The sequence below is a fragment of the Labeo rohita genome, chromosome 19 (assembly GCF_022985175.1).
Source record: "Labeo rohita strain BAU-BD-2019 chromosome 19, IGBB_LRoh.1.0, whole genome shotgun sequence".
NCBI lineage: Eukaryota > Metazoa > Chordata > Actinopteri > Cypriniformes > Cyprinidae > Labeo > Labeo rohita.
Genome location: NC_066887.1, coordinates 12,730,741 through 12,758,734, shown reverse-complemented (window position 1 = coordinate 12,758,734; position 27,994 = coordinate 12,730,741). Strand labels below are relative to the sequence as shown.

The window sequence follows — 27,994 nt, the reverse complement described above, 5'->3', positions numbered from 1 at the left end:
CCTGAGCTCCTGTAAGATATACACACATAGCTACATACACGGTACACGCCTTTAGAGAGTTCAGAGATAGTAACACCAGTCAAATTCCAGCTGTCATCCCCATTTCCCTAATGATCAAAGACACCGGCAATACTCTCATTAAAATGTTTCACAAATCTGGAGGAGCCCCACTGAGGTCCTCAGCATCTACAACAGACATGTAACATCTAAAGTACCCCGTTTCTCCAGATTAAGAAGTCAGTCGACCCATTTTATACTTGATTATGGTTAAGAACGACAGAAACAAGCTGACTTTAAATGTACATTTTATTGCATGTGCAAGACTTGCCGTACCAGTGCTTGTGTGTTACCATGTGCGTACTAGGGTTTGTGAGTGATTTCTAGAGCATAGCTTGCTGGTTGGTTTATGACAATCTGATACCTTGATATGGCCTGGGTCCAAAAAAAGCACATACAGTACAAATCTGATTCATTAGAAAAATAATAGCACACCTCAATAAACTGCATGGTTGGATTAGGGATTTGAAACCTATAGCTCTGAGTATGCTCATATATCCTTAAAATGTGAAGTTTCTACTTACTACAGGTTTTTAAAAAGCAAAATATTTAGCAAATAGTAAGCTGAGTGTTGCCAATATCGAACACAAGACCAATCAACATCTCTATTTTGACAAAGTGGCCATTGTTACAGATCGAGATATCTGTAAGGGTGTGTTCACACTTGTCATTTTGGTTTGATTAAAACGAACTCTGAGTAATTTGAGTATGTGTGAACGCTGCCATCTGAACCCTGGTGCGCACCAAGTAAGGAGACTGAGTTGGCTCAAAAGATGAGTCTCGGTCTGCTTCCAAATGAACTCTGGTGCGATTCGAATTAAATATGAACGCAACACGGACCAAGTACTTCTAAAAGAACCAAAAACAGGAAGTAATGACAAGATGCGATGAAGGGAACAAGCAGTGCATCCAAAACAAAATGAGCAGAGGGCAAACGCTGAGCAACGAGGAGGTAAAGTGTCTTTTATGAACTCTTTGTGTAGTCCAGCAGGCGGCATTAGGTGTATTCGACTTAAAGTGGCGCTGAGGGTGTATGACATCAAAGTACCCATTCACTGATCCGTCTGCTCAGTAATTCGACTGCAACTTCTTCTTTTGTTTGGAGTGTTCAATGAGTTCCGTCACAAAATATATATCATTCAACCTGACCAAACAGGTTGTGAACGTATCACTATTCTTTTAGGTTCAGAATCTTTAGGTTCGCTGTCAAAAATGCCAGTGTGAATGCCAAGCAGACCATAGTCTAATGTAGCCAGACGTTCAGACTGAAGACATAAGGTCTGAGAACTTTGGCCGCTCTGAATGGCCAAGGCCCACCTAAGAGGCCATACGACTGACAGGTACAGCAACCAATTACGTTTCGTTTTGTGCCGCATCATGTTTAGGGGTGTGGAAATGTTGCCACAACAACAGATCTCTGACATATTTTAAAGATTCTATGCTGCAAACTTTACATTTTGCACATACTTTTGAAAATCCAGAACTTAGTTAACCCTGATAAGCGCTCGTTGTCACAGTTGTAAACACGACGGCTTTCTTCTTTCATGAGGGGGTTTGACGCCACAGCATTTTTGTTTCCAGGCGGAACATTAAAGAACGCAACACACACGTCTCCCGGAAATCCTGTATAATCTAACCAGTCCGATGACAACTTCGAAACTCTGAAGTGTTTCCAGCTAAATGAGCCTTATGCATCAGACGTTTAGCCAATGTTCCATGGGCGTGACGTCTGAGACTGAGACAAAGCAGACCATGAGTATATGCATCATTTTCCTTTTTGGTCCAGACCAAATGAACCAAACGACCTGTTTTTCTTCAAATTTGGTCTACCACAGTATTCAGGCCACTTAAAATATAAATCCTGAATTGAAAAACTTTAACACAATTAGAAATCTTGCCTTGTTAACTAAATGACATTACATTAGTAGAAGTGTAAGTGCTAAAATTGCTAAACCCACACTGAAATAAAAATAAACTGAAGCTACATAGACATATTAAAGAGCCAAAACATAATAAAAATGACAAAAGTGCATAACAAAATAACTAAAACTGAAACTCAAATTAAAATGAAAGCTGAATATCTAAAAACTAACGCTAATTCAAAATATACAGTACACAAATAATACTAAAATAACACCTGTCAAAGTTGGTTTGGAGAAGATCCAAAGCGCTAAATAAATGTTGTTTTTTTGGCCATGCACCAACAGTGACAGTTTTTAGGGTATGCATGCTTTTGTTCTTCAAAACTCTAGATATGACAGTACACAAAATTACATCTTGTTTACTCTAGAAGGGCACTGGGTCTCATTTTAGTTGTTTTACAATATCAGGGTCTGTACTGACCTATCAGAAAACCTCATTCTCTATATTTCTCACATACATGTACGCTTTGTACCAGCTGTGGGAACACTGTGTGTCTGGGCTACCAGCCGTCCTGCGTCTGTGACGTGTAGTCTGACTTTCTCGATTACAACTGTCCTGGGTGTCCCCTTGACTCTGATAACAGCAGCGTCTCCTGTCTTACCTCTTCTTTTTTACTCACCATTCGCTTTTCAGCATGTTTTACTCCGCGGAAGAATATTAAATACAGACAGTTAATAATGACTATGTACCACCTTCATAGACTATTGTCTTGCATGCCATGTACACACTGTAATATGATCAAAAAAGAAAGGCGCGTGCTTTTAAACAACCACCGTCTAACCAGAAAAGCAGAAGAGATAAAAAGGTGGGAATTTCAGCTCCGTATAGCTCCCATTCCCTAGGCACCTCAGTGGCTACATGTGTGCAGCAGATCCTAAACATATGTGTCTGTGTGGGCTTAATCTGCCCCATACTTGCTCCCCATGCACTTACAATCCATTCCCCAATTGAGAACAGAGCCGTCCACGCTAAAAACAAAGCTTACGCTTTATATATTACACAGGCAGGGATCCATCTTGTTCTGCCTAAGCTAACCATTTATATTCTCTGATAAAGAAATGACAGAATAATCAGCAGGGGTCTTCAGTCTCACACCTACACATGTGCTGATTAACCGTTTTGTATCTGTATTGTTAAAAAAAAAAACGAAGATATGATGGACAGTCTACTGTGAAAAAGCAGTACTGGTAATGTCAGTGTGACATATAATTATTTCTAATAAGGCAACTCTGCATTTGTTCCATGATATTCATTCAAAAACACAATGATAGAAATGAAAGATTCTTGAGTCGGTGAAAGGGATGAGGCAAGGCAAAGTGGCTCACTTCAACATTAAAATCTCAGTATGGGGCCAGTTATTACATTGAAATGTTAACAACGTGACAAGTCCAGGCACTATAATTCACAAGAGCCACAGCACAAATCTGAAATGAATAAAATAGCCCAAGCACTAGTGTGAAAGCTATTCTCAACCAATATGCCTGTCAGATCACTATAATTGGAAAATATCACATGAATTGTGAAAATTATATTAATTGTCCAAGAAAGATAAGGTCTACGGGAAAGACTTTTATTCAGCTGTGGTCTCAGAAGGAGCCCAGGGCGAGATAAAAAGCAGCTTGTGGATCTACATGTGTAATTGAGGATTAACATCTGGGTCAAAGTTGGGATTGGATTGGGAATCGGGAAAAGAGAAACAACCCAGAGGCGTCTAAACCTCATCCTCTCTCCTTACCTGTCGGACAGAAATGGATGATACGAGGTAAAAAATAGGCTGTAAACTGCAAGTACACGTACATGTGTGTGTTCACAAGCGTGCATGACATACACACTGAGATTGTGACCACTTGAAGACACAGGAAGGTATAAAAAAGTGGAACATTCTCCATAAGGATCTGTCAGCACAACATATCCATTATGCTTCATATTTCCTTCACCGCTTTCTACTGAAATATTACACATCAGACAACTTAAAAGCATTGCACTTCCATAGTGTGCGTCATCCTATGTTCGAGTGAAATAATAATCACAATAATACATCTCACTTTTATACTGGTAAGACGGATGTATTCCGCACAGAGAACAATCAATGACTGTAAAAACCCATCTGAAAAATGTTCAGATCAAAGTGTACTATTTATATTATAATCTCACTAATGACGAAGAGTGTCTGAAAAACTTAGTATTACATACATGGAGTGCAGGGTACATATGCACAATTTTTATATATTTTATCTCCTATTAGTCAAAGTAAAAAGGCCTGCCAATAAAACAGCATTGTACAAGAGCAGCATTAAGCCCACCTAAAGTGGCAGGCTGCGCAAATATGTTGTGGAAAAAAGAGATGCATAACTCAATTCAAATGAGTTCCCACTTGGAGTGGAAAAGAAGCAATTTTGCATTTTTAAACAGGCTCAAAAACATACCAGAGTGCACATCCATCCTGCCCTGATTTCATAAAGTTAATCTGCGCAGAGTTAACGTACAGAGTGCATTTGTTTGCCAGTTACCTTGCCTTTCAAAACGGGAAATTGGCGGACGAGCGGCACAGATGAATATTAGGCGGGCCACCACGGATATTGATGCAGCAAGAGATTTAATGTGGCTCCCAGGAAGGACGATGAAGTGCTTTCCATTTTGCTGTTCGGCAAGGTCTTTTATTGCTTTTCAAAAGAGCTCTCGAGTAATATGGATCGCCATTAAACGGCACGCCAAACTGAGCATTAGAAAGCACCGACTCGCTCATCTTCACTCCACGCCTGGTCATTTTTCATGACCCGACAGTGGCAGTGAATATCTTGCTAAGTCGTGACTGGCTCTTTTAGCTGCTTCCCTGATTATCTTTGTGCGTATGTTCCCAAAATGCATGCAAAAACACAAACAGAAGTCAAAGACGAATAACAAACTTTCACACTATTTTATGAGACCACTACTAAAGACCAGCATGATTTGGTGCAGAACTGAGTCACATTCTTCAGGGTCAGTTAGTCAGTTTGTGTCTAGGATCTAAACAGTCAGCTGTGCATGCTGTCTATTTATATTACATAACCTACACAGAATATTACATAGAAATGCAAAACAAACCAACCAATCAGATAGCTAACTAACTATGGTCTGGCCAGTGTGCCAGAATGGACATTTTTTTCTGTTTAAAATAGTATACGCTTTTAAGCTAATATGCTGTACATTTGTGACCCTGGACCACAAAACCAGTCTTAAGTAGCACGGGTATATTTCTAGCAATAGCCAACAATACATTGTATGGGTCAAAATTATCATTTTCAATAAGCCAAAAATCATTATGATATTAAGTAAAGATCATGTTCCATGAATTTGTAAATTTCCTACCATAAATATATTAAAACTTAACTTTTGATTAGTAATATGCATAGCCACCACTTCTTTTAGACAACTTTAAAGGTGATTTTCTCAAGATTTAGATTTTTTGGAACCCTCATATTCCAGATTTTCAAATAGTTGTATTTCAGTCAAATTTTGATCAATATCCTAACAAACCATACATCAATGGAAAGCTTATTTCAGCTTTCAGATTATTCCAAAATTGACCCCTATAATTGGTTTTGTGGTCCAGGATCTCATGACGAATACATACCTGTGGTAACTTTTTTCGCAAGATGCGAAATACGTACCAATAAGTACATATCACTGGCGTTTCCAACAGAAATGTCCACTGAGTGGTGCTAAAAGAGTGTTCGTTTTTTTTTTTTTTGAGCGTAAATTTGGTATGTTTCATGTGACGTTGGTTTTGTACGTGTCACCACAGTTAAAATGTCCATTGAGTGGCACTATAATTCTAATGCTCCATAAAGTTTTAAAATAACGCATCATCTGATCTACACCCAATCCTACTCGATAGTATGAACAAAAATTAATGTGATGTAAAAATGCAATTGCAAACATGTCTTTTTAGCTTGTTTTTTGATCTCTTATCTTTCAGCTCTTTCATCGCAAGTCATGTTTTTCACATGATTCGTACCCAAGGATTCCGCATCCTAAGTCCAATTCTGTGCCGCCTGAGCTACCGAGCAAGCTTGTTACATTTGGTGTTGTGTCCATTTTCGACCCCCTGCCAAATGATTACCCCCTCTTGTTGAAATCGCTATATGATTGTTTAATCATAAACCCTCCCCCACACCTGGTGGGGGTCAACACCGGAAAGTGAAACATATGGAGCTGTATGTAACTGTGTACGAAAACAATTACAAGTGCTCGCTGTTTTAACAACTCTAGTGTTCATTTCTTTTGGAAACTGCAGTGATATGTGCTTATTGGTACATATTTCGCATTTTGCAAAAAAGTTCCCAGAGGTACGTTTTCGTCATGAGATCAGGTAGCCTAGATATCATCCTCACTCTATAAAAAAACCCATAAAATCCATTAATCTGCCTGCTCCTTTCATACATACACCCTGTATTAGATTTTTTCTTCAGAAAAAAACATGAGACTGTTCTTATGTTTGACACACAGCTTGACTTACATGTCTCTTACATCACTCACTGCACAAGTAGTAATGCTCAGCTCATTCCACAGTGGGTAAAACAGACATCTGTGTACACATGCAGTACGTGAGGTAAAAGAAGGATTAGGTCAGGAAAAATCTCATTCATTTTCTTGGTGTGTATTGTATTAAAAACCCTATTGGATGTTTCTGAAGCAGCTCTCCCCATGAATTTAAGAATCACGCCAATGCATCTCGGCTCTTGTGTCATTGTGCAAACCGAGAAAGCTGCAACTACATTCATCCTCCCACACGCCGGCTAAAGTTGCTTATTCACTTAGCAAGTTAGTATTGAACCTAATCGGCTGTGATGATTCAGCCTTATATTTCTGTAGTGCTTGCAGCAATGCAGAAATCCACAGAGTTATGTGTTTGCAGGAAGTTCAGGTAGGGTTTCTCCCCATAGGAAAACTCTTTTCGCTCCTCAGAGAAAAGCTGTGCCCGCTAACGTGAAGCATGACAAAGCCACTGGAAGCCAATCAGCTGCATACTAATGCCAACAAGATGGCTGCTTAAAGCGGACTTGCGCTCATCAGATCAGGGTCACAAGGTGCGGGTGGCAAAGACAGAGAACACCTTCACGGGAGACGTCTCACGGGACAGATAGCGCAGTAAAAGTAGATGACAAAGGTGGCGTTACAACCAGCTGCTGCGCTTCAGAGCCGCCGTGCATTAAAGATGAAGAAGTGGTGAGAACGAGAGAGAGCGAGAGAGAGAAAACATAGACTCTTCGGATAATTGGAATTCAGATGCCGTCTCAGGTATCCGAGGCCGAGGGTGAATTGGGAGAGCGTGTTGCGTTGGTATGAATACATTATGAACTTGTGCACGCCGATGCACCATGCAATCATCTCCGCCAGATGGAACGGCGCACGGAGCGTGGCCCATCAAACCCTGCCGGCTTGTCAGGGAAGATGTATGGATGCCCCCACCCTCCTGGAACTCATTCCCAACACTTATTCCGCTCATTCTCCCTGCAACAAAGCCTGTCCCTTTGGATCTCCATCTTCGTCTCCGTCTCTGTTCCCTCTCTCCCCGAGCCCTCACTTTTCAAGGCTTCTCCCCAGGCGCAATTGTTTTCCCGAGCCCCACTTGGCCGGCGCCAGGTGGTGTGCCAACGTTCCATTCCATCCCATCAAATGACGCGCGTGCTGAAGGGACCTGCATCAGTCTGTGCTCACTCAAGAGTTACCAACCCACCCAACCACCAACCGCAGCGCACAGCAACCTGTGCACTCCGATATTTAAAGAGATTGCACTCTTCCGTCGGGCTCTTTCCGCAGCACACCCAACCGAGATGTTATTTCTGGATTACAACAGACGAATGAATCATTCCGCCTCTTAAACGCACCGTAAATGCCATCATCGGTTACCGATGGCAGTAACCTTTAAAAGAAAGTGATTTCACACTATAGCTACCCACTTTGATGCCAGTCGTGCCGACTTAAGTGGACACTGACGAGTGGGCACTGTTAGTTTTACAGTGCGGCTATAATGTGAGATAATGCGTTCCTGGAGCATTTCTGCAGTAAACAGAAAAGGCCGGGAGCCATCTGCTGATCCATTTCAAAATATGGTCTTGCGTCAAAGGAAAAAAAAAAAAAAAAGAAGACTGACCAATAAAACAGATGCAGCGTTTATAGTGGAAGTCACTCTTTTTTCCTTCGTCCTCTTCTTCAAAATGGATTTATCTTAACGTCTGTTTTAACCATCTGTTGAAATAAGGCCCTGTTGGCATGAAGCGCAGAGGAAGAAAACAAGTGTAGAGGAACAATAAAAGTGATTCACGGTTGCCGTTACGCATCCGTTGAAATCGTAGAGATTTGTGCAGTATCTTGTTGCCAGACTTTAAAAAAAGAGGAAAAGGATAAATCCTTAAAGGCTGCGAGAGTGCAAGACCTCACAGGGGAAGTCGCATAGAAAACGCTTGTAATCTTCTCTCGTGCCTCATCTACAAACACATAATCATAATTGAAATGGGAACAATGACGGTTTTGCAATTACACCACGAGCACAACTGCAATTTCCAGCATCTTTTGAACGAACAGTAAATAATTATTTACTGACTTCTTATCTAGAGAGGCAGAATTAGAGCATTTTTCAATAAAAGGCCTTTCATACTGAGATTAGTGCTCTCAAACGCTAGTATGAAGCTCGTCCAACTCTCAAGTCAATGACTCACTCAGCTTCCTGGCATGAGCAGATGCCAGCTGAAAAGTGGGGAGAAAGAGAGAGAGAAACAGAGAAAGTCGGCACATGCAATATGGCTCAGCACCTAGACACATGGCTTTAACTGGCTATCCACCAACACTGCTGTGTTTTTCACTGTGTCCCTCATTAGCAGCGTGTAGGTTAAAGTCACACACGTCCTCGTGGGATTCACGCTCGGTCCACGAGCAACGCTCTGTCATTGAAAAAAGTTTGTTTGCTGAAAACAACATCACATAAACAGAACGTCACATGGCCAGAAAAAGTAGACGTTCACAACTTGTGATAGACTGATATATTTTGAGCAATACTTGGCCAATTTTTGGGATTATAACCATGTCCGCTTGGCAGATTATTGCAAGTGGTACTTTCCCCTTGTGTCCGTTCCAGAATCTACAATCAGCCTTATCAACATTTTTTTTGTTTTTGAATGTTTTCATGTAGCTTTTGACAGCTCATATGACTTCATGGAGTCAACTTTGTCTCAGACGTTTACCATAAAAAGATTCAACATAAAAATAGACATGAAAATGTTTCTTGAATATCTCATTTCTTTCTAGGTCTCATCCATGCACTTTTTAGTCTGAGCCTTATATTGCTCTAGAGATTCAGAAGAGAACTCCAAAATGTCTTAAACTTTGCTCTGATTTGCCAAGATACCAAAGACTGATGAAAAATTAGATCAGATTGCTCATCACAGTCTTTGGTATCCTGGCAAATCGCAGTTTGAGATAATGTTGACATCTCTTCTTAATCTCTAAAGGATTTTAGAGTTTTTATTTTCTGAGGTTAATGAGACACAAAAGTCTTCTTTTGCTATCCTTTTAATCTATTCTGCTGTCTTTGGTAAATAAACAACACTTTAAAATAATAGTTATCAAAACTTACAAAACTACAAAACTTATGTCGAACATTTAAGCATCAGCATTTGTATAAAAAAAGTTTTATTTTTAGTTAACCCATTAATTGTCACTCCCATTTTTGAACACAGACCTAAAAATGCACTATCCAGACATTTTTATAATTCATGAATGAAAACATTTTATAATATGATTTTGATGTACATTTTCCATGGCAATGCAATGTCTGATTTTAAAATGCCTTTCAAAGGATAAATTTTGAGATTTTACGCTTTGAACTAATATATAATCTATTACTTTTCCTATTTGTAACACAAAAATATGGTAAAATATCTATTTAGGTATCTTGTCATAATTAGATTAGGATTTATTTGTAATGTGAAGTAAACTTTAAACTGACAGTTAAAGGGTTAAAGCATTAGTTCACTCCAGAGTTAAAATTTCCTGATAATTTTTCTCCATATAGTCGACTTCAATGGAGACTAGCGAGTTGAAGGTCCAAATTGCAGTTTCAATGCAGCTTCAACAGAAAGAGCTAGTGCGCGACGAGCATTTGTGGATAAAAAGTATAGCAATTTTTCAGTTTTTCAGAAAATGACCAATTGTTTGGCTAGATAAGACTCTTATTCCTTAGCTGGGATCATGTAGAGACCTTTGAAGCTGCATTGAAACTGCAATTTGGACCTTCAACCCGTTGGGTCCTGTTGAAGTTCATTATGTAGAAATCTTGGAAAAATCTTTTTCCTCAAAAACCTCAATTTCTTTTCGACCGAAGAAACACCAAATCTGTCCAAAGCTTTGACTGGTGGCCATATCATTTAATCAATACTTGTGTACACTGTCATTAAATCATATTACAAATATATCGGCAACATATCTGCCACTGCATACTCCATATCGATCAACAACACGCAACTACTGACAGCCTAACAGAAGTTTAGACTGAAAGAAGCCAGAGAACTTCGCTGGAGGTTCTCAGAATGCTTGTAGAACATACGTCAGATGTTTCATCCATATCCATATACAGCTCCTGTCCTCTCCTGCAGCTAAAGCAGTCTGCAATTACCTCTGCACTCTGCTCATTGCCCTCAGCACCACTCAAACCTGCAAATTGCAGGCCTTTATCCACTTATTCACTTTATTCATTTCAGCCACTTATTCTCACTGGCTGTGGCAGCTACGAACGGACGTCTCTCCACGCTTGGCAACAAAAGCGTGGCAAAGTCTCTGATGCTAGGACGAGTCGAGCCCACGGCGGCAGATGCCAAATCAATTTTCGACAGATAATAAAGAGGCTCATGTTTTACATTAACAAAACGCTATTTTACTACACTCAAAAATGTGAGCTAATAATATATCGCTCTCGCTAACTGAAAACACAGCTACGTGATAAAAGAATAACTGACAGGCACAGAAGAGGAGGAGGGGGGAAGGCGATTGCGAGAAAAAAGAAAGACCCTGGCGGCAGAATGACGGTTTATTTCTGCTGGGACCTCTGTCTGCAAGTGTTTTGAAAATATCACATGACAGAAGCCATGTGTTCAAAATTAGAGTGAGTTAAGTCCGCTGCGCAGAAAAATATGTCGACAATTTATGAAACGCAGTCCTGGATGGAGATTTACTAAGTAGAACCAGATTCAGAAAACAACTAACCCCCCTGCCCAATTACTGTGTGCACACACACACAAACTGTCTCTTTTTCTGTCTCTCCCTCCTCCTCTTCCCCTCCATGAGACCTTAAAAATGGTTCGAGTCACATCTGGCAGGCAGGAGACGCAGGAGATGGTGGAGTATGACCTAACGTCAGGGCACTTCCACCCTGAGCGCTTTTCTAAGTGTGTGCGCATGATTGTGGCACTGGCCACAGTTTGCTAATGGCTTTCAGTACAAGGAACTGAGGCGTAGCTCCAGGCAATGACTGCCCCTCAACCGATTGGCTGCCATCACTGAGTGGCTTCTTAATGACTAAATACACTCTAGAGAGGCTGTCTTTAATGCTTAAACTTGGGTCAAAAGCCTTGCTGCCATACTAGGCAAAGAAAAACAAGAATTGCATGGGAAATATCTTGTACAACAGCGTCTCTAACAAAACAGTTACAAAGCTAGAGGTAGAGATACTTGTTTTCATATTACCCAAGAGAACAACCTTTATCTCCATGCAGCAGCATAACACACAAGTAAAATATTGCAAACTGACAAAGTGCATCAGAAAACGTTGTACAAACAACGCTACAGGACGAGAGCTTGTTTTCATATTACACAAGAGAACGGCCTTTTTCTTGCTATAGTATCATTATATTGAGAAATGAGAAAGTGTAATAAAAATGTATCCTCTGGCTAACAAAAGTTAAGAAGAAAATACAAGCACTTAGTGTTTTCATAAAAAAGATTGACTTTTCAGTCAGAATAATCTACAAGCAAAATAATGCAAAAAGTATGTTGAAAAGCATGTTTGCTTATGAAAAAGCTACAAAAGCTTAACTGAATTAGCATTAATTGCAAGTGAAATATTGCAAATAAAAAAATAGTACGGAGACACTTTTGCTTACAAGAAAACATACAAAACTACAAATACCTAAGCCTTGTTTCTTTACAAACCAAGAAAACAATCTTTCGTCACCTTAGAATTATAAGGTTCTATCTGCATTCTGAGCACTTTTGTGAGAAACTTAGCTTCAAAGCTTTTGCGTTCTATAGACTTCTGTAGATAAAATCATTTTTGTTTTCTAAAAAAGGCCCAAAATGTACACAGCTTACAAAAGCAACATCACATACTATAAATACGAATATGTGAATAACTCAATTCAGATAGAGCCTTATAATTGACAATTTGTTTGGTTATAGTAGCATAACTTGTGAGTGATATATCGCGATCTAAGAATTGCACTGCATTGAAAACACATCAAATGATAATTGCTGATAACAAAAAAGCTAAAAAAAAAACTGCAGGACCTTGGCCCTGTTTCCATATTAACAAATAGGGCCCTATGAAATCATTTTATTTTTTCCCAAATTCCGTTTTAATTTTTCTGGATTCTATTTTGTGTTTGTTTTACTGGTTAAATGACGAAATATCAATCAAAAAGCATAACTTACACAATTTAACATAAACATGTCCCATTAAATACATTTTTAATAATTAAAAGCATCTCTAATTAGTTGATTTTTATATTAAAAATGTATTTATTTGTATTTAATTAATTTATATATATATATATATATATATATATAGGCCTATTTACATTTTCCTGGCAAATTATTTTTCTGGTAAATATTTCTTAAAAATAATGTTTTAATAATAATTTTATTAGTAGTAGTACTATCATTTCTAATATATTTCTGTCACAGTTTCTTCAAGTTAAACCAAACTTTTATTTTGACGGGTTGCTGTGAAGACCTTTAAGTTTCTGTTTGTATATGATAGGATGATCGTTCTTCTCAGAAGAAATGGTAAAATGCTCATTAAATGAGTCTCAGAGAAGTTCTAGAGATTGTTTATGTGTTCATGTACTCATATATTGAGGCGGCAAATGTTAAAAACACTGCGAAACATGCGTAGTAAATGATTCATATTTAAATAGTATTTATACGCCTTAATATTCACAGACATGCATTTTGATTTAAGTGTACTGACCTACTTTTGATTTATTCATCCAAAATTGAGCAAATTCCGTGACATTCTGCATTATACAGTTCCATTTTTCTGACTGGATTCCGTAATTCCATCCACTTTTTCCACATTGTGTGGTCCTAAACAACTTTTAATTGCAACCGAACATTGCAAACTAAGAAACTGACTTAGACACATACTGTATGAAAACGCTGTTTCCATATTACCAAAAAAATGACCTCTATCTCATTACAGTAGCATATTATAGCAAAGTGAGAACATGCGTTAAAAACACGCTGTACGAAAACACTCTTGCTAACAAAAAAGCTATAAAACTACAGGCGGAGAGGAAGGAGCCAAGCTCTGCTCAGCACTGAGAGCTTCAGTCCCTGCCACAGATGGACGGCACTGTGTTTGGCACTCTGCCAGCGAGTGAACAGATTGTCCGTGGCGGCGGCCTGGAGGAACGGTAGCTCCAGTGCAGATGGGTGTCCGAAATAACCCAGTGTCAGTTCTGCTCAAGTGTCCCTGACCTGGCACACGCGCCTGCTTACAGCTGCTTCCTCCAGAGCTTCCCAGAACAATTCTACACATGCACACACAATTCATAAACACACACTTCACACAAAGGCCAATGTTAACAAACACGCTTCAAGTGGTCGTTTAAAAAGAACAAATCGAAAACCCATTTAGCGAGAGCAAAAAAACTGTACACGTACTGTTCCTAAAAAAAGCCCAAATGCAAAAACGCAACCAATCATATTAACTCCTGAAAGAAAACAATATTAACTCAACCACAGAAATTCATCATTCAAACTCCAGTTTGAAAAGCCACCGAGCCAAATACACAGCCAACAATGTTACACTTGCAAGTTTAGAAAGAGAAACAAACAGAAAGAGAAGTCGAGGGTGGGTAGATGGAGAGGGGGAGTCGAAGAGGTGGGCACCAGACGGGTTGGCTGGCAGAGAGGTAGTGGCCATGGCACACAGGAGAGCAGCAGTGCCAACAGAGCTTGTCTCACAACACCATCTGTGAAGAGCAGCACTGAGATCTCCCTGCAGCCTGCACACACACAGCACGCCAGCTGCCCTCTGCAACTCTCCTCTCTCATTTTCTTTCTTTCAGTCTGCTTTCTTTACTTTCATGCTCCTGTACAGTCATTTTACTCTTTTTAGAACAGATCTCTGATCTTCCAGAGCTCAACAATGAGGATGTCAAAGAGATTTGAAGGACCACCAGGCCATTGCTGCATTGTTACTACATCTTGTTGTGAACATAAATGTTTGGATTTCTGTGATGAATAAAATGATGCCAATAGATAGTCTTGGAAGGCTTAATGAAAAGGGCTGGATATGTTTATAATACATTGTCATTTTTAAGGAATACTGTGTGCATGGATTTAGCCATCATGGAGATACATTATAGCTGCGGAATTACAGCTATTATTGCAAATTAAAAACATTTCACATCAAGAAAAAATTACATTTAATGTAAAATAAAAGTGACCAGAAATGACCAGGCAGACAGAATAAAAACCTCATTATTGAGCTCTGTATTATTTTGTTCTATATAGAAATATTTCTATATAGAACCAGCATTCCCTTGCACAGGCAGAAATAACATTCACCTGTGAATATATGTGACCCAGGACCACAAAGCCAGTCATATGGGTCAATATTTTGAAATTGAGATTTATGCATAATCTGAAAGCTATAGGATAGGACAATATTTGGTCAAGATATAACTATTTGAAATTCTGGAAAAAAAATCTAAATATCGGTAGTTAATTTACAAAATATTTTCCTGGAACATGATCTTTACTTAATATCATAATGATTTTTGGCATAAAAGAAAAATTGATAATTTTGACCCATACAATGTATTTTTGGCTATTGCTACAAATATACCTGTGCTACTTAAGACTAGTTTTGTGGTCCAGGGTCACATATATATATAGAGAGAGAGAGAGAGAGAGAGAGAGAGAGATAGATAGATAGATACATTTTTGAAAAAGTATCAGTTGGAATTTACATAATCAATAAAAACATTAATTTAAAAAAAAAAAAAACATAAACATAAAAAGCAGTACAAATAGCCTTACATAGTCAACTTCTCTATTCTAAAATATTTACATTCAAAAACCACATGCACAATTTCTCACGACACACACTGAAAGCTTCCCAATCTCACCTGGCATCATCGATGATGGAGACAAGCTGGATATCAAAGAATCCAGGGTATTTTCTCTATTTCTGCCAGGTTTCCTGTAATCTTAATCTCTTTGCGTCTTTCAGTGCTCTCTGCAAGGGGTAGGGGGGGTGGCACGGGGCCCCCGAGGCCAGTACACCAGGTCTGAGCGAGAGAGTCGAGCAGCCTGTCCTCCTGCTTTCAGAGCCTGAGAGGGACAGATGGAGACCTGCCTCTCGTTCTGCTCTGCTTCCAGGGATGCCCTGCACTAACGAGGGCACGTGTGGCCGCTGGGGCCTCGCGTTATCCTGCACACGCTTGCTCCCTGAGCCCGCAGACTGAGACAATGACAGCTAGAGCGCACGCAAATGCGCGCACACACGCACGCTCTCCGCCTCCTCCGCTGACCCCTCCCAGCTGATGCACGGCAGCCACACAGAACACAGCAAGCGTATGAGAGAGCAAGAGAGAGAGATGATAGATAGATAGATAGATAGATAGACAGATAGATAGATAGATAGATAGACAGATAGACAGATAGACAGACAGACAGATATATAGACAGATTTGTGCTGTGTGAATCTGTCCTCTCATATGCTTCAAATTACCAGCACTCTTGCAAAAACAACCTTTTTCTGGTCAACCATCCAATCTGAGTTCAGTCACATCTGCTTCTGCTTAACCCGATTCAATTCGTACTTCACTACTACATTCATATCAGATGAAAAAATATAGATGTGAGGTGAACAGCATGTTTGCTCATGTTTGTGATGTCCAGATTATCAGATTCAGTTGATTCATCTGTCTACAAATTTGCCTGAATGCTTTGGATGCATGCAAAATAACGGCATGCGGGTGACCCGCCTGCATCACTAAGCCCCCCTCCACCATTTTTTGCAAGCAGCGGCAGGAACAACCTCATTAAAACCAAGAGAAATCAATTTGGAGAGTCCAAACAAAGGCATGCATCTGCCTCTACTGCTGTGTTTTAAGTCTCTAGAGTGGCGCTCTTCCTTCTCTCTCCCCCCACCCCCTGCGCTCATTCTTTTTTTGCTCTCTTTCTCAGATTTGCCGTTTCTCTCTCTCCCCTCCCAGACTGCCATCACTGCATGTGATTAACATATGTCTGGGCTTTCAGCCCCTGTCAGCTTGAAGGCATTTCTCCCAGCCGCCTTAAACAGCAGATGAGCTCCATGTGGAGGAAACACTCAGGAGAGAGAGAGGAGAGAGAGGAAAGGATGGAAAGACGAGGGGTGGAGAGACGGATCTTTCCTTCTTGCGCATTTGGTGGTGCATTTCTCTCTCTTCATCAGCCTACAACCTGTCTCTCCACATTGGGGGCTGAACAGACTTTGAGATAAACAGCAGTTTTTGAGATTCACCATCCTAACCGTTTCACAGAGATGGGTAATAATACAATACTCAGGATAATTGTACCTTAAATGTTCAATCACTGGTAAGAAAAGAGACTTTTCTGGAAGTTCCTACTGGCAGTGCGTCAAACAAAGTTGATTTGTTTTAATTGGCAGCGGTTGCATTCACTTGTAAATTACGAACATTACCAACAATGCTACATTTCCTCATTTGCTTTTTCCTGCAAAGTCATAAAAGGCAAAGTGTGCTACAAGGTATAAGAAAAAAACAGTGCTATACTGACAGAAATGCTCGTCATTGCTGCTGCAGCTCTTTCTGAAAACGTAAACATAACTGAACAATTCAAGGATGATCACTTACCATGAGGTAAAAAACAAACCCTGCCGCATTTATATCCTGCAATGAAGTGTGTGAGAAAATGTCCTTTCAACTTCCTTTCGTCAGCGCTTACACACCTTCACGTCCAGTCAGCACAAAGCCAAATCCTTCAATTCCCATCGCCTCTAAACTAGTAAATTTCTCAAAAGCCGCTACGTCCAGGATTTTATTGAGAGGCAACGTAGCAAACTAAATATTCAGGCTTTTCTGTGGCTCCCTTCCGTCCCCTCCCTCCCCTTAAACCAATCTGACAACCCTTTCAGAGCTGGTGGGAAGAGAATATATTTCCAGGCTGGCTTGATAAAGGCCTGCTTTAAGAGTTGGCTGCATTAACAGACTGAAAGAGCAGGAACGAGACAATGCGAGATGAGGAAACTGTGAGCTGAAGGGATTCCACTTCTTTCGTGTTCCAAGGACCAACAGCGCCAGATTTTTCGTGATGGGCTTAAGAGCTTGATGAAAAGCCAGCATACGGATACGTCTTCTGCAAGGTGAAGGTCCCAACTAGAAAAGCGGGACCTCAGCCCCTTGACCTGTGCTGCACACGGACACTGTGTCTTTTGTGATCTGTTGGCGCTAAAAAAGGGCCTAAATTAGTTTAGTTTTTCTTGTGCATTGTCGGCTTCTCAACCCAACCCAAAGGGCTTGATTTTCCACACAGCTGGAAGCCATTAGAGCTCTCTGATGATCTGCTTGTACATGATCTGCTTGTACATTGCTAGGCTGCAATGAGACAGAAAAAGAGAAGCAGAGGAGGAACTATGGAAGTAGAGACGGTCATTAGATCAGCCAGTATGTTGCTGTCTCACAGAAGAAAACCCAAAGGGCAAGACTGTCCAATAGGAGGGTATGAATCACAGCATAAATATTTCTCAGCCAAAACAGACAGCAGAAACCATGTGAAGATGCTCCTTGCAGGAGCAAAACACTGGAAACAAGCGGCGAACACAGGAGTGCTTGTGTTGAATCTTATGTGGAACCCTGGACCACAAAACCAGTCATAATGGTAAATTTGGAAATTTTGTAAAGTTGTCCAAATGAAGTTCTTAGCAATGCATATTACAAAAAAATTAAGTTTTGATATTACAAAATATCTTCATGGAACATGATCTTTATCTAATATTCAAACGATTTTTGGCAAAAGAAAAATTTGATAATTTTGACCCACACAATGTATTTTTGGCTATTGCTACAAACATACCCGTGCTACTTAAGACTGGTTTTGAGTATGAACAAGTGGGCATTCAAACAAGCGTTGGCAGGTTTTCACAACAAAACCTGCCCAATTTGCAAATCAAAGTTAGCCCAAAACTATCCCAATCGTGGAGGGGGTACTCTGGTAAAAATTGTGTTCCAAGAGGTAAAATACAAGTTTTTTGGTTTGGTTCCCCTGGTAAATTTAGCATTCCAGGGGCTAAATATTACATTATTCCAACAGGTTGGAAATGAATATTCTGTTATAAAGCCATAGTAAAATAGTCTGAACAAATGCTGGAAATATAAATATGAATGGATACCCTATGACATCCCCTGATCCCAATAACCCACTCCTTTTATGCCCACAACATCAGGGTTGCCAGGTTTTCACAACAAAAAACCGCCTAATTGCTACTCAAAACTAGCCCCAAACTAGCCCAAATTTTGAGGGGGTTCCCCTGGTAAAAATTGCATTCTGAAGGGTAAAATACATATTTTTGGAGGGGTTTCCCTAAAATTCGTATTCCAGGGGCTAAATATACACATTATTGGGGTCACTTCAACGCGCGCATCAAAAAAACTTGTGCAAACAATGTTAAAGTAGCCCAATTCCGCGGCAAAACTGCAGACTTGGCAGCACTGCACAACATGGATAAGCTAAAACAGGTAAACGTATCAACAATATGAACGCAGTTGACAACAAAAATTATGCAGAGATGCAGCTTGAAGAACGTCACTATGACTGCTTTAATTGATCACTTAAGGACAGGACACCTTGAAAAGCATGAAGAATTAAATTACCAAAACTTTATACATGCCTTGTGTGAATTTATGTGCCGCAGCTTACTTAGCCACCTTAGTGTAGTGGGTCTACATGAAAAAAGAAAGAAAGCAGAAGTAAGTGTGTGTTTGTGTATGTGTGTCCAGTCCCGAGCCATCTGTCCATTCTGCTGTCCCCGAGTCCCAGAGCAAGCTGTGGCTGAGGGCCGGGGCCAGATCTGTGTTCCGCAGCTATTCATGACTTTCCCACTCCACCTTTTCAGCGTGACTGCGGCACACAGTGCACGCCAATCAAGCTCAACAACGGTCGCAAGGTCCAAAAAGACCCCCCTCCTCGCTCCCCGTGATGGCAGAATGATCCCACTCTCCGGTCTGTATAATGTGTGCGAGTATCATCTGAATGTGTGGCTCACACTAGCAAGTGACACAGGCAATTGTGCTGATTCATGAAAAGCATGTCGTCAGTAACAAATCAGCCCCCTCATTTGGACCCGAGCCAGACTGCTCTCAGCCCGGTCCAGCCACCGTCTGACAGCTGAGCCTCTCTTCCTCGCTGCGGAAAACAGAGCATGTTTCATTAGGCAGTGAAGTTTGACGCTATTCTGGAGTCTGTTTAATCTCATATCTTGGAAAGGTAAGAGATGCCTTCATGGCTCATCTCTTTAGTGTTTGCACACTAGGTGGTGCTAGTAATACATACTTCAGATATTAAATCTTCACACATGCACACACACACCAACACGTACAGAGTGACAGATTCATTGTGTCTGGTTCTGCTTTTAGGTAACGAACAAAAACACCTACGTCTCATTTCTAAATCCTGATCATGAGCCGTTTGGTTTTCAGAGGCGAGTCCAGATGCACGCTGACAGATTCACCAGCAAATGCTGAAGAGAGAGAGAGAGAGAGAAAAAAGACGGTTCTGCTTTTTGTCAACTTTTTACGAAAGTGAGGATGCCAGCTGTCCCAGCTTATGTTTAGATTATGTAATGCAAACATATTGTGGAAAGAGGACAGAAACAGCACAACGCAGGCTCTCCTCAGTCCTGTTATTGCTTTCGGTATCCTCATGAGTGACTAACACAAAAAGAGAGAGAGCAAAACAAAACAGGAGGAATCTGTCAGTGGGACCGGAGCTGGCTGAGCGAGAGATCGAGTCCAACAGGAACCAGTCATTCCTGGCCCAGCCCTTCTCCACACAATGGCCTTTAGAATGGAAGGAACCACGGGCCCGGCAGAGATAGCCCACTGTCAGGAACCAGGACGGACAGGGCCCGGCCTCCCTGGGCAGGATGTCGCTGCTGCGGGACTGCGCGGCCCCGATATCCCATGTTCACACACTCTACCCCCACTGGCGGGCCGGGATGTTTTGCTCCTCAGGTAATTAAAGTCGGAAGCCCTGAGGGCGGGCGAGCTCACAGACTGACCTCCACTGTCCTGGTCGAGAGGTTGGTCCCGCTATCAGGCTTCCGCAAGCCTCGACTGGGGCATCAACAAGCTGCCGTTATCCGCCCCACTCTTGCCCTTCTTGAGGAACACCCAGCAGGCAAATTAATGGCAGAAAGTTCAACAGATTTCCACAGAAGTCCAATGCCCGTAAGCCAAAAATTTACATACACTCCTGCCCCTTCTATGATCATAAGGGATAGTTCACCCAAAAATTAGGGCTGCCCCTTAATAGTTGACTAGAAGAGACTTGGTCAACCAAAATTTTATCAGTCACTTCGTTGCGGAAAAAAAAAAATCCACAGGAAGTGGCGAAGTCACGCAGTCTGTGAAGGACAGATTGTTAACGGCTAGTCTATGTGTTAATAAAGCACGTTGGGCAGAATATGCAAACACTCGCCTATCATTCATCAACCTCAAACATGGCTTTTCATCTGAAAGATGTATGTAGTAGCAACTTTAATATTAACCTAGAAAAATGTGCGCTGGAATGTGGAAGCTGAATTGTGGCACGCTAACTGCATGACAGATGGAGGCGCTGGTGTGCTCACTTGCACTTAAAATACTCCATCATTTTTGGTCATACAGATAAAAGTAATATATCTTCTGACTCTGTAAAGAGCCTGCGTTTATTTGTGTGCACTCAGAATAACGAAGAAACGTTGTGCTTTTGTAAAATAATTAAAGCAAACAGGATGTGTTTTCTGTTGTCTCTGTCTCTGTGAACTTGAGTGCGAAGCTTCAAAACTCTGTGTATATTTGCTGTGTATACTATACTTTTCTATAGAAAGTGAAATGTTTACTTTTAAATCAACCAATTCAAATAGAAAACGAATATTCTGAGATTACGTAATCCGTATGAAACCTGCATACCGGCGCATCCACTACTGTGGAGATGACAAGTCAGTGTCGCCGACTTCATCTCTTAAGCCGAAAACAAAGAACGCACTAGTTTATCAACAAACTATTAAAACGTTAATGCAGTCTCCTTGCTGTTTTTCCCTGACACATTCATAATTATAATATCTGCCAGTGTGCTGTGGCAAGCTTTTGCATGCTCTTGAGCGCTTAAGAGGCTATGCAGGCACTTAAAGTCTCATTATTATGATTAAAATTGTCGACTAATAGTCGACTAATGCTTAAAATGAACGACTACTAATCAATCAGAATTTTTATTTGTCGTGGACAGCCCTACCAAAAATTATCATTATCATTTTACACCCTCATGTTGTAACAAACCTATATGTCTTTCTTTATTCTGAATAGCACAAAAGAAGATACTTACAAGAATATTGCAGCTGTTTCTTCCCATACAATGAAAGTCAGTGGACATTAGACTACTTTTCGAATGTTCCCTTTAAATATGTTGATTTGAAAATGCTTTTAGTTATCAATAATAGTGTATTACTCCATTTCACCACAGAAAATGTGGCACACACCTTCATTGACAGGTGTGAGGATACAGGAAATCCACTTCGTGTTCTTCCGAACAATACACAGTCCCGCGAGGAGGAGCTGAGGCATGGATGTCCACACTCTATAGGATAAAACACTTCCAGCATCCTCATGAAATATTCACTAGCCCGGCGAGGTGAGAACGGACAGAGCTGCGATGACCCCGGGTGTCCCGGGCAGACCCCGAGCATCCCTCTGGTCAGCACTGCTCTACTTCAGCACACCTCCGACCACAAAGTACCGCCGGCAGCCCGCTGCTGTTGCCATGACGACGGCACTGCAGATATGTTGTGAGGTGAGCAGCCTGTCAACCTGCAGAGGTGCTTTTGTGTGTGTACTACATGCTAAATAAAGTTACCACCACTACTAGAAAGAGAGAGAAAAAAAAGAGAGAAACAGATACAGAGGAAATAAAAAGCAAAACTCATTGGTGTTAATAAAATATATGGCAAGCGGCGCAGCGGTGGATGAGTTATGCTCAGCCTCGCTTGAATCAAAACAGTCTCATGTCAGAGCCATAAAACTAAAACAGTCCTCTGGCATATGTATGCCATTAACATCACTTGTCCACTGCTCAGAAAGCCTCTTAGCCGCTAAATCAAACCCACAGATGGCATGAAGACTGAGATGGGAGAGGAGAGGGGTAGAGGAAGAGAGGAGGCTAAACAAACGCTGCACTCAATTCAGGGTTTACATTCGTCCATTAGCTGAGGAAAGCCAGGGACACAACAGCCTCACCAACTGAGAATGAAAATGCAAATAAAAAAAGGAAAATGGGAAAGTGGTTTTCACTTTTCCAACCGTCGGATAATGAAAATCTTCTATTACCATGTGAAAAAATCCTATATAAAAATAATAGCTAATTTTGTGCATGTCCTACACGCTATGATTAAATTATATTTATCATGATAATAAAGACATCAGTATCACTCGAGGTCCTTTGACACTAACTACAACTATTAAAGGTAATAGCCTTAAGTACTGCCATTGCAAGCTTCAGGCGATGATTAAATGGCGATAAAACAAACAAAAAAAATTATGTATTATATTATAATTACATTTTTTACTTTTAATTAATTGTATTTGTATTTATTTACAGTTTAAAATGTAATTAACATTGGCAACAGCCAAACATTTTTTTTTAACAATAGGTTTTATCAAAGTTAGGGCTGGGCAATATTTTTTCTGAACATTTGACTAATTCTCAAATTTTTATACGATTTTTAACTAGTCGCCTTGAAAATGTAACTACAACATGATTCAAGTAACTCTTTTTTAATTAACTAGAAAATTCTATTCCAAGTGCATCACACATGTTGTCAACATGATGCAAATGTTAAACAAATCACTTGTTAAATATATTTGCAGAAAAGATGCATGAACTACAGCTACATCTTGTACAAACTTGTTTTATACATATTATATGTAAAGAAATAATATGAGGAAAATGCTTTTAAAAAAATCTTAAAAGTCAAGGTAATTTAAATTCAAAATGACTGAAGGTATAAAACCAGTAGACTATTATTAACTATAAATGTTCTGTAAAAACAATAAACAGCAGCTTTCAGCCTGTCATCATGACGCAAACATGAAATATCAGATATACAGTAGTAGTACTTCACAGTTTTTTCGATTGCGCTGCTTTTCCATTGCTTATTCTATGTAAACATGACGGTTGCAATCGTGTCTCTTGCAGTGTCTCATGCATGAAACGACATTATAAAAACACAGTGCTCAAGTTAAAAGAAGTTCACTCTCATCTTCTTGCATGTTTCTCCTATTTCACTGCCAGCGCCGCATCTTTGTCAACACATTCTGTGTGAATGGCACCTAGCGATATAAACACATCACGCGTGAACGATTCATCACATGGGCCGGCATACAATTTGATCGTTGTTTTCTCTTTACTGTTATCATTGGCATATTGTCAAAGTGTCTAATTCTAACATTTGGTAATATTTTTATTCAAAATCGTGATTCCTCGATTTCTAAAAAATTTAATCGTGGCAAAACATAAAATTCGAATTAACTGATAAAATTGGCAAAATCGCCAAGCTCTAATCAAAGTGATTCCAGTGGTTTGGCATAAAATAAAATTAAATAAACCTGGTATTTCATGACTCCAAGTCATTTTTCAGTCTGGAGCCCAGCACAGCCAAAAATCCATAGCCAAAAATCCACTGTACAGCGGTAAACACATACACGTGCAATGTGAATTGTGGGTAGCCAATGTGATTCCACACCAGCTTAGCACCATGTGCTATTAAAAGTGTTTTTAGGAAAAAAACAACAACAAAACAACCGAAACTATCCTTTTACACACACTCTGCTGAAACTCAAGAGATCAAGATGCAGAGAGCAGATCAATGGCACTGTCAGGCACTCCAAAGTCAGTGTCTGAAATGAATGGCATGAACAGAGCGAGATCTGCAAGAATGAGGACAGTGGGAGTTAATTGAACCCTCTATAGCCTCCAGCTACACGCTTCTACTACAAATGCAACATTTCTACCACAAATGTTCAGTTCTACTGAAATATTTCGGTTAGTTTTCACCACCACCCTAATAAAAGAGACACGAATCTGCAATGTTATGTTGCCCCGTACGGCGTATAACATAACAGCCTGCATTATCCATAAACGAGGCAATCTGATTATAACATTATTCCAGAGCCCATCATAAATAAAGCTAGTGATTATGGGCGAACAAGCACAGCTTGCAAGAGTGAATCAAATCTGCACATTAAAACTTGATACTGTATGATGCTTCTGAATGTGCCGCTGTTCAGACCATCTCCTCCTGTTTCATTCATTCCTCGCTTCTCTATTTTGTGGCATCTGGCACAACGACTATACGTCTGTTCAATCGTTCTGCGCTCCGCTCTCAATCTTCCTTGTCTCTAACAGGGTTGCCTGATCTTCTCCTCCCTTTGGTTTCCTCTGACTAGTTCTGCTCTGTGCTGATACAGTCCTGACCTGAAGCCCTGCCCATCAATCTCCAGCCTGTGGCATCGGTGAGCACAGGAAGGCTCCACCCTGTCAAATGTCAGTGAAAACTTTATTCCATCCAGACCTATCTTTGTCGTTCCTCGTGTCCTATGAACATCTCACCCTGAGGTCAGTTGCGGCTTTGTCTTTCCCATCCGTTCTTGCTCAATTTTGTAAAATCAATGCCTCAGGGAGAGACGGCAAGCACGAGCCGAGGTTTATCCAATAATCACGCTGATCTGGAATTCTAGTCCGCTCTCATTCCATTTCACCGTCCGCTCGTCATCGACCCACTGCGTTACCCATAATCCACTCTTTGGCTTAACTCCATTTTCATCTCATCATGCCTGATAGCAAATTCCCAGAGGCCCTCTGGTTGTGTTAGCAGAAAAAAAAATCACTTTTCTTTTCATGGTTCTGGATAACCCGCCACCCTCCCTCCGCGATCGACACCCACCTCCGCCACCCCCCTCCCAGAATGTGGATAAATAATTGAAAACAAGTGCAGGGATTTGCCAGACTGTAAGCTTCCTTTCATATGTTAATTACTCGCAAACAGTTGTTTTGAATAAAGGCATTCTCTTCTCTCTCCTCCTCTTCGGGCTCCAAATCCTGCGCGGAGAAAAACGTGGTGCCAATCGCAGATAAATCCAACTCTCTGTTTATAGCATTAATCCATCTTGTGCACACACACACACACATACAGGCGCCTCCAGCGCTCAGCTGATGCAAGGGGCCTTTTAAGAAAGTCGTGTTTGGCGCGGAGTGACAGGGAGCACCAGACGGGAGCCAAAAGTGAGATCTGAATAAGCATGCTGTGCGTGCACGCTCTCTAATCAGCCGCCGACTTTTCCGTTTACGCTGTCATTAAAAGCAATAGCCTGAGGCCGTGCATGACAAATCATCTCTTTGGCAATAAGTGCTCGGGGAGACTGTGTCCAGAAAGACCCCCTTGTCAGTGACGAGCGGTGTCTTCCGTGCTTCCATGCTGCGCGCGTTGATGGTGGCGAATCACCTCAGGATCTCTCTGGACGTATTAAAAATAGGATGGATCACAATGGTTGATTAGTTGTCTAAAAGCTGACTAGTCGAATATTGAGGTCTTATGTTTTTCTGTTTGTTATTTTAGTAGTGACACTTTCACTAGTATAGTTGTACAGGGATTTTTTAGGGACAGGGGACAGTTCACTCAAAAGTGAAAATTCTGTCATATTTACTTATGTCCTTTCAAACCTGTATGATATACACTGCCGTTCAAAAGTTTGGGATCAGTAAGATTTTCATTGTTTTAGAAAGAAGGCTTTTCTGCTCATCAAGGCTGTGTTTATTTAATTAAAAATACAGAGTAATAGTAATAATGTGAATTAATATTGCTATTTAAAAAAGTGGTTTTCTGTTTTAATATAATTTAAAATAGAATTTGTTCTTGTGATGCAAAGCTGAATTTTCAGCATCATTACTCCAGTCTTAAGTGTCAAAATAATCCTTTAGAAATCATTCTAATGTGCTGATTTATTATCAATGTTGGAAACAGTTGTGCTGCTTCACAGCTGTGATTCTTTTTTCAGGATTCTCTGATGAACAAAGATAAAAAGAACAGTTGTTTTTGTAAACAGAAATCTTTTGTAACAATATACACTACAGTTCAAAGTTTGGGGTCAGTTTTTTGGGGGGTAAAATTTTTTCTTTCTTTCTTTCTTTCTTTCTTTGAACGAAATTAATACTTTTATTCAGCAAGGATGTGTTACACTGATAAAAAGTGACAGTAAAGACTATTATTATTATTATTTTGTTCCAAAATAATATTAAGCAGCACAATTGTTCCCAACATTAATAATAAACCAGCATTTTAGAATGATTTCTAAAGGATCATGTGACACTGAAGACTGGAGTAATGGCTGATAAAAATTCAAATTTGCATCACAGAAATAAATTATATTTTAAAGTAAATTAAAATAGAAAACTGTTTTTTTAAAGTGCAATAATATTTCTTTATATATATATATATACATATATATATATTATTTTTTAAGAATGTTTCCACATTAGACCACTGTTGTTATTGTTGACTGAAAGAAATCTAATATCTATATATCAACATATATATATACATATATATATATATATATATATATATATAAGCTGAAGTTCTAAAATTAATAAAACTATATAAAATATAAAAAACTAATAAAAAAGGCAAAAACATATGAAGTTACTAAACTAAACTACTAAAAGTAAAAATAAACATAAAATAATATACAAATAAAAGCTAATAAAAATTTGAATAAATACTGTAATAATAAAAGTCTAGAATATTAAAATAGCATAATAGGGTTTTAATATCTTTTGCATCTTTTATTCCAAAAAAAAAAAAAATTCAAACAAGGCGAAAGGTTTGAAACGAGGGTGAAATGATGACTGAATTTTTATTTTTGTTTAGACTACCATATATAAACTGATTACTCAACTATTCATTCAGAGAGCTCCCTGACTAGTCAATTTAAAAATATACAGATTTGCACATCGCTAAAAAAAAAAATACCGCTGTAGGTAGCTATAAAAGGGTGAGCAAAGGATGAACATTCAGACCGTGACCTGGCCAACGCAAATTCTATATGCGATTAGGTCTCCGGAGGACGGAAATGTTTGGAATTAAGTGTCTCAGGGTGAATGAAACCATGACAAGCTCCTAATCCCTCTATTGAGAGCACACGGTACGCCGCGCGAAACTGCAACACAATCTAACCATCAAGGTGGCTTCGACTGCACATGACTCTGCGCCATATCCAAAGCACAAACCCCCTTCATTTGACTGTAGCAGCATCTCCCATATGGTGCCGGGAGGAGGCGGGGCTGAAGGGAGACGATAAGACAGAAAGAAAGAACAGTTAAAATTCGCAAACATAAAATTGCAGCTGCACCATTATATTTGATCCCAGTGCAGCTGTGAATTATTATGTGGACAATTTAATACTGCCAAAGAGGAAATAGCAGATTAAGATCATATCGTTGC

The 27,994-nt window shown here is 40.0% G+C and overlaps 1 protein-coding gene across 4 annotated transcripts in view; it reads right to left on the bottom strand.

The window, feature by feature from the left end:
• runx1t1 (RUNX1 partner transcriptional co-repressor 1) overlaps positions 1-27,994 on the bottom strand; it is a 65,293-nt gene that overhangs the window by 26,613 nt on the left and 10,686 nt on the right. The window contains exon 1 of one of the 4 annotated variants that reach the window (XM_051136719.1): positions 15,369-15,727. The exons of the other annotated variants lie outside the window; for them this stretch is intronic. Coding sequence (XP_050992676.1) covers positions 15,369-15,378 — 10 coding nt within the window. The 5' untranslated portion in view covers positions 15,379-15,727. Of the gene's footprint in view, positions 1-15,368; positions 15,728-27,994 lie in introns of those variants that run through there. 4 annotated transcript variants of the gene reach the window in all.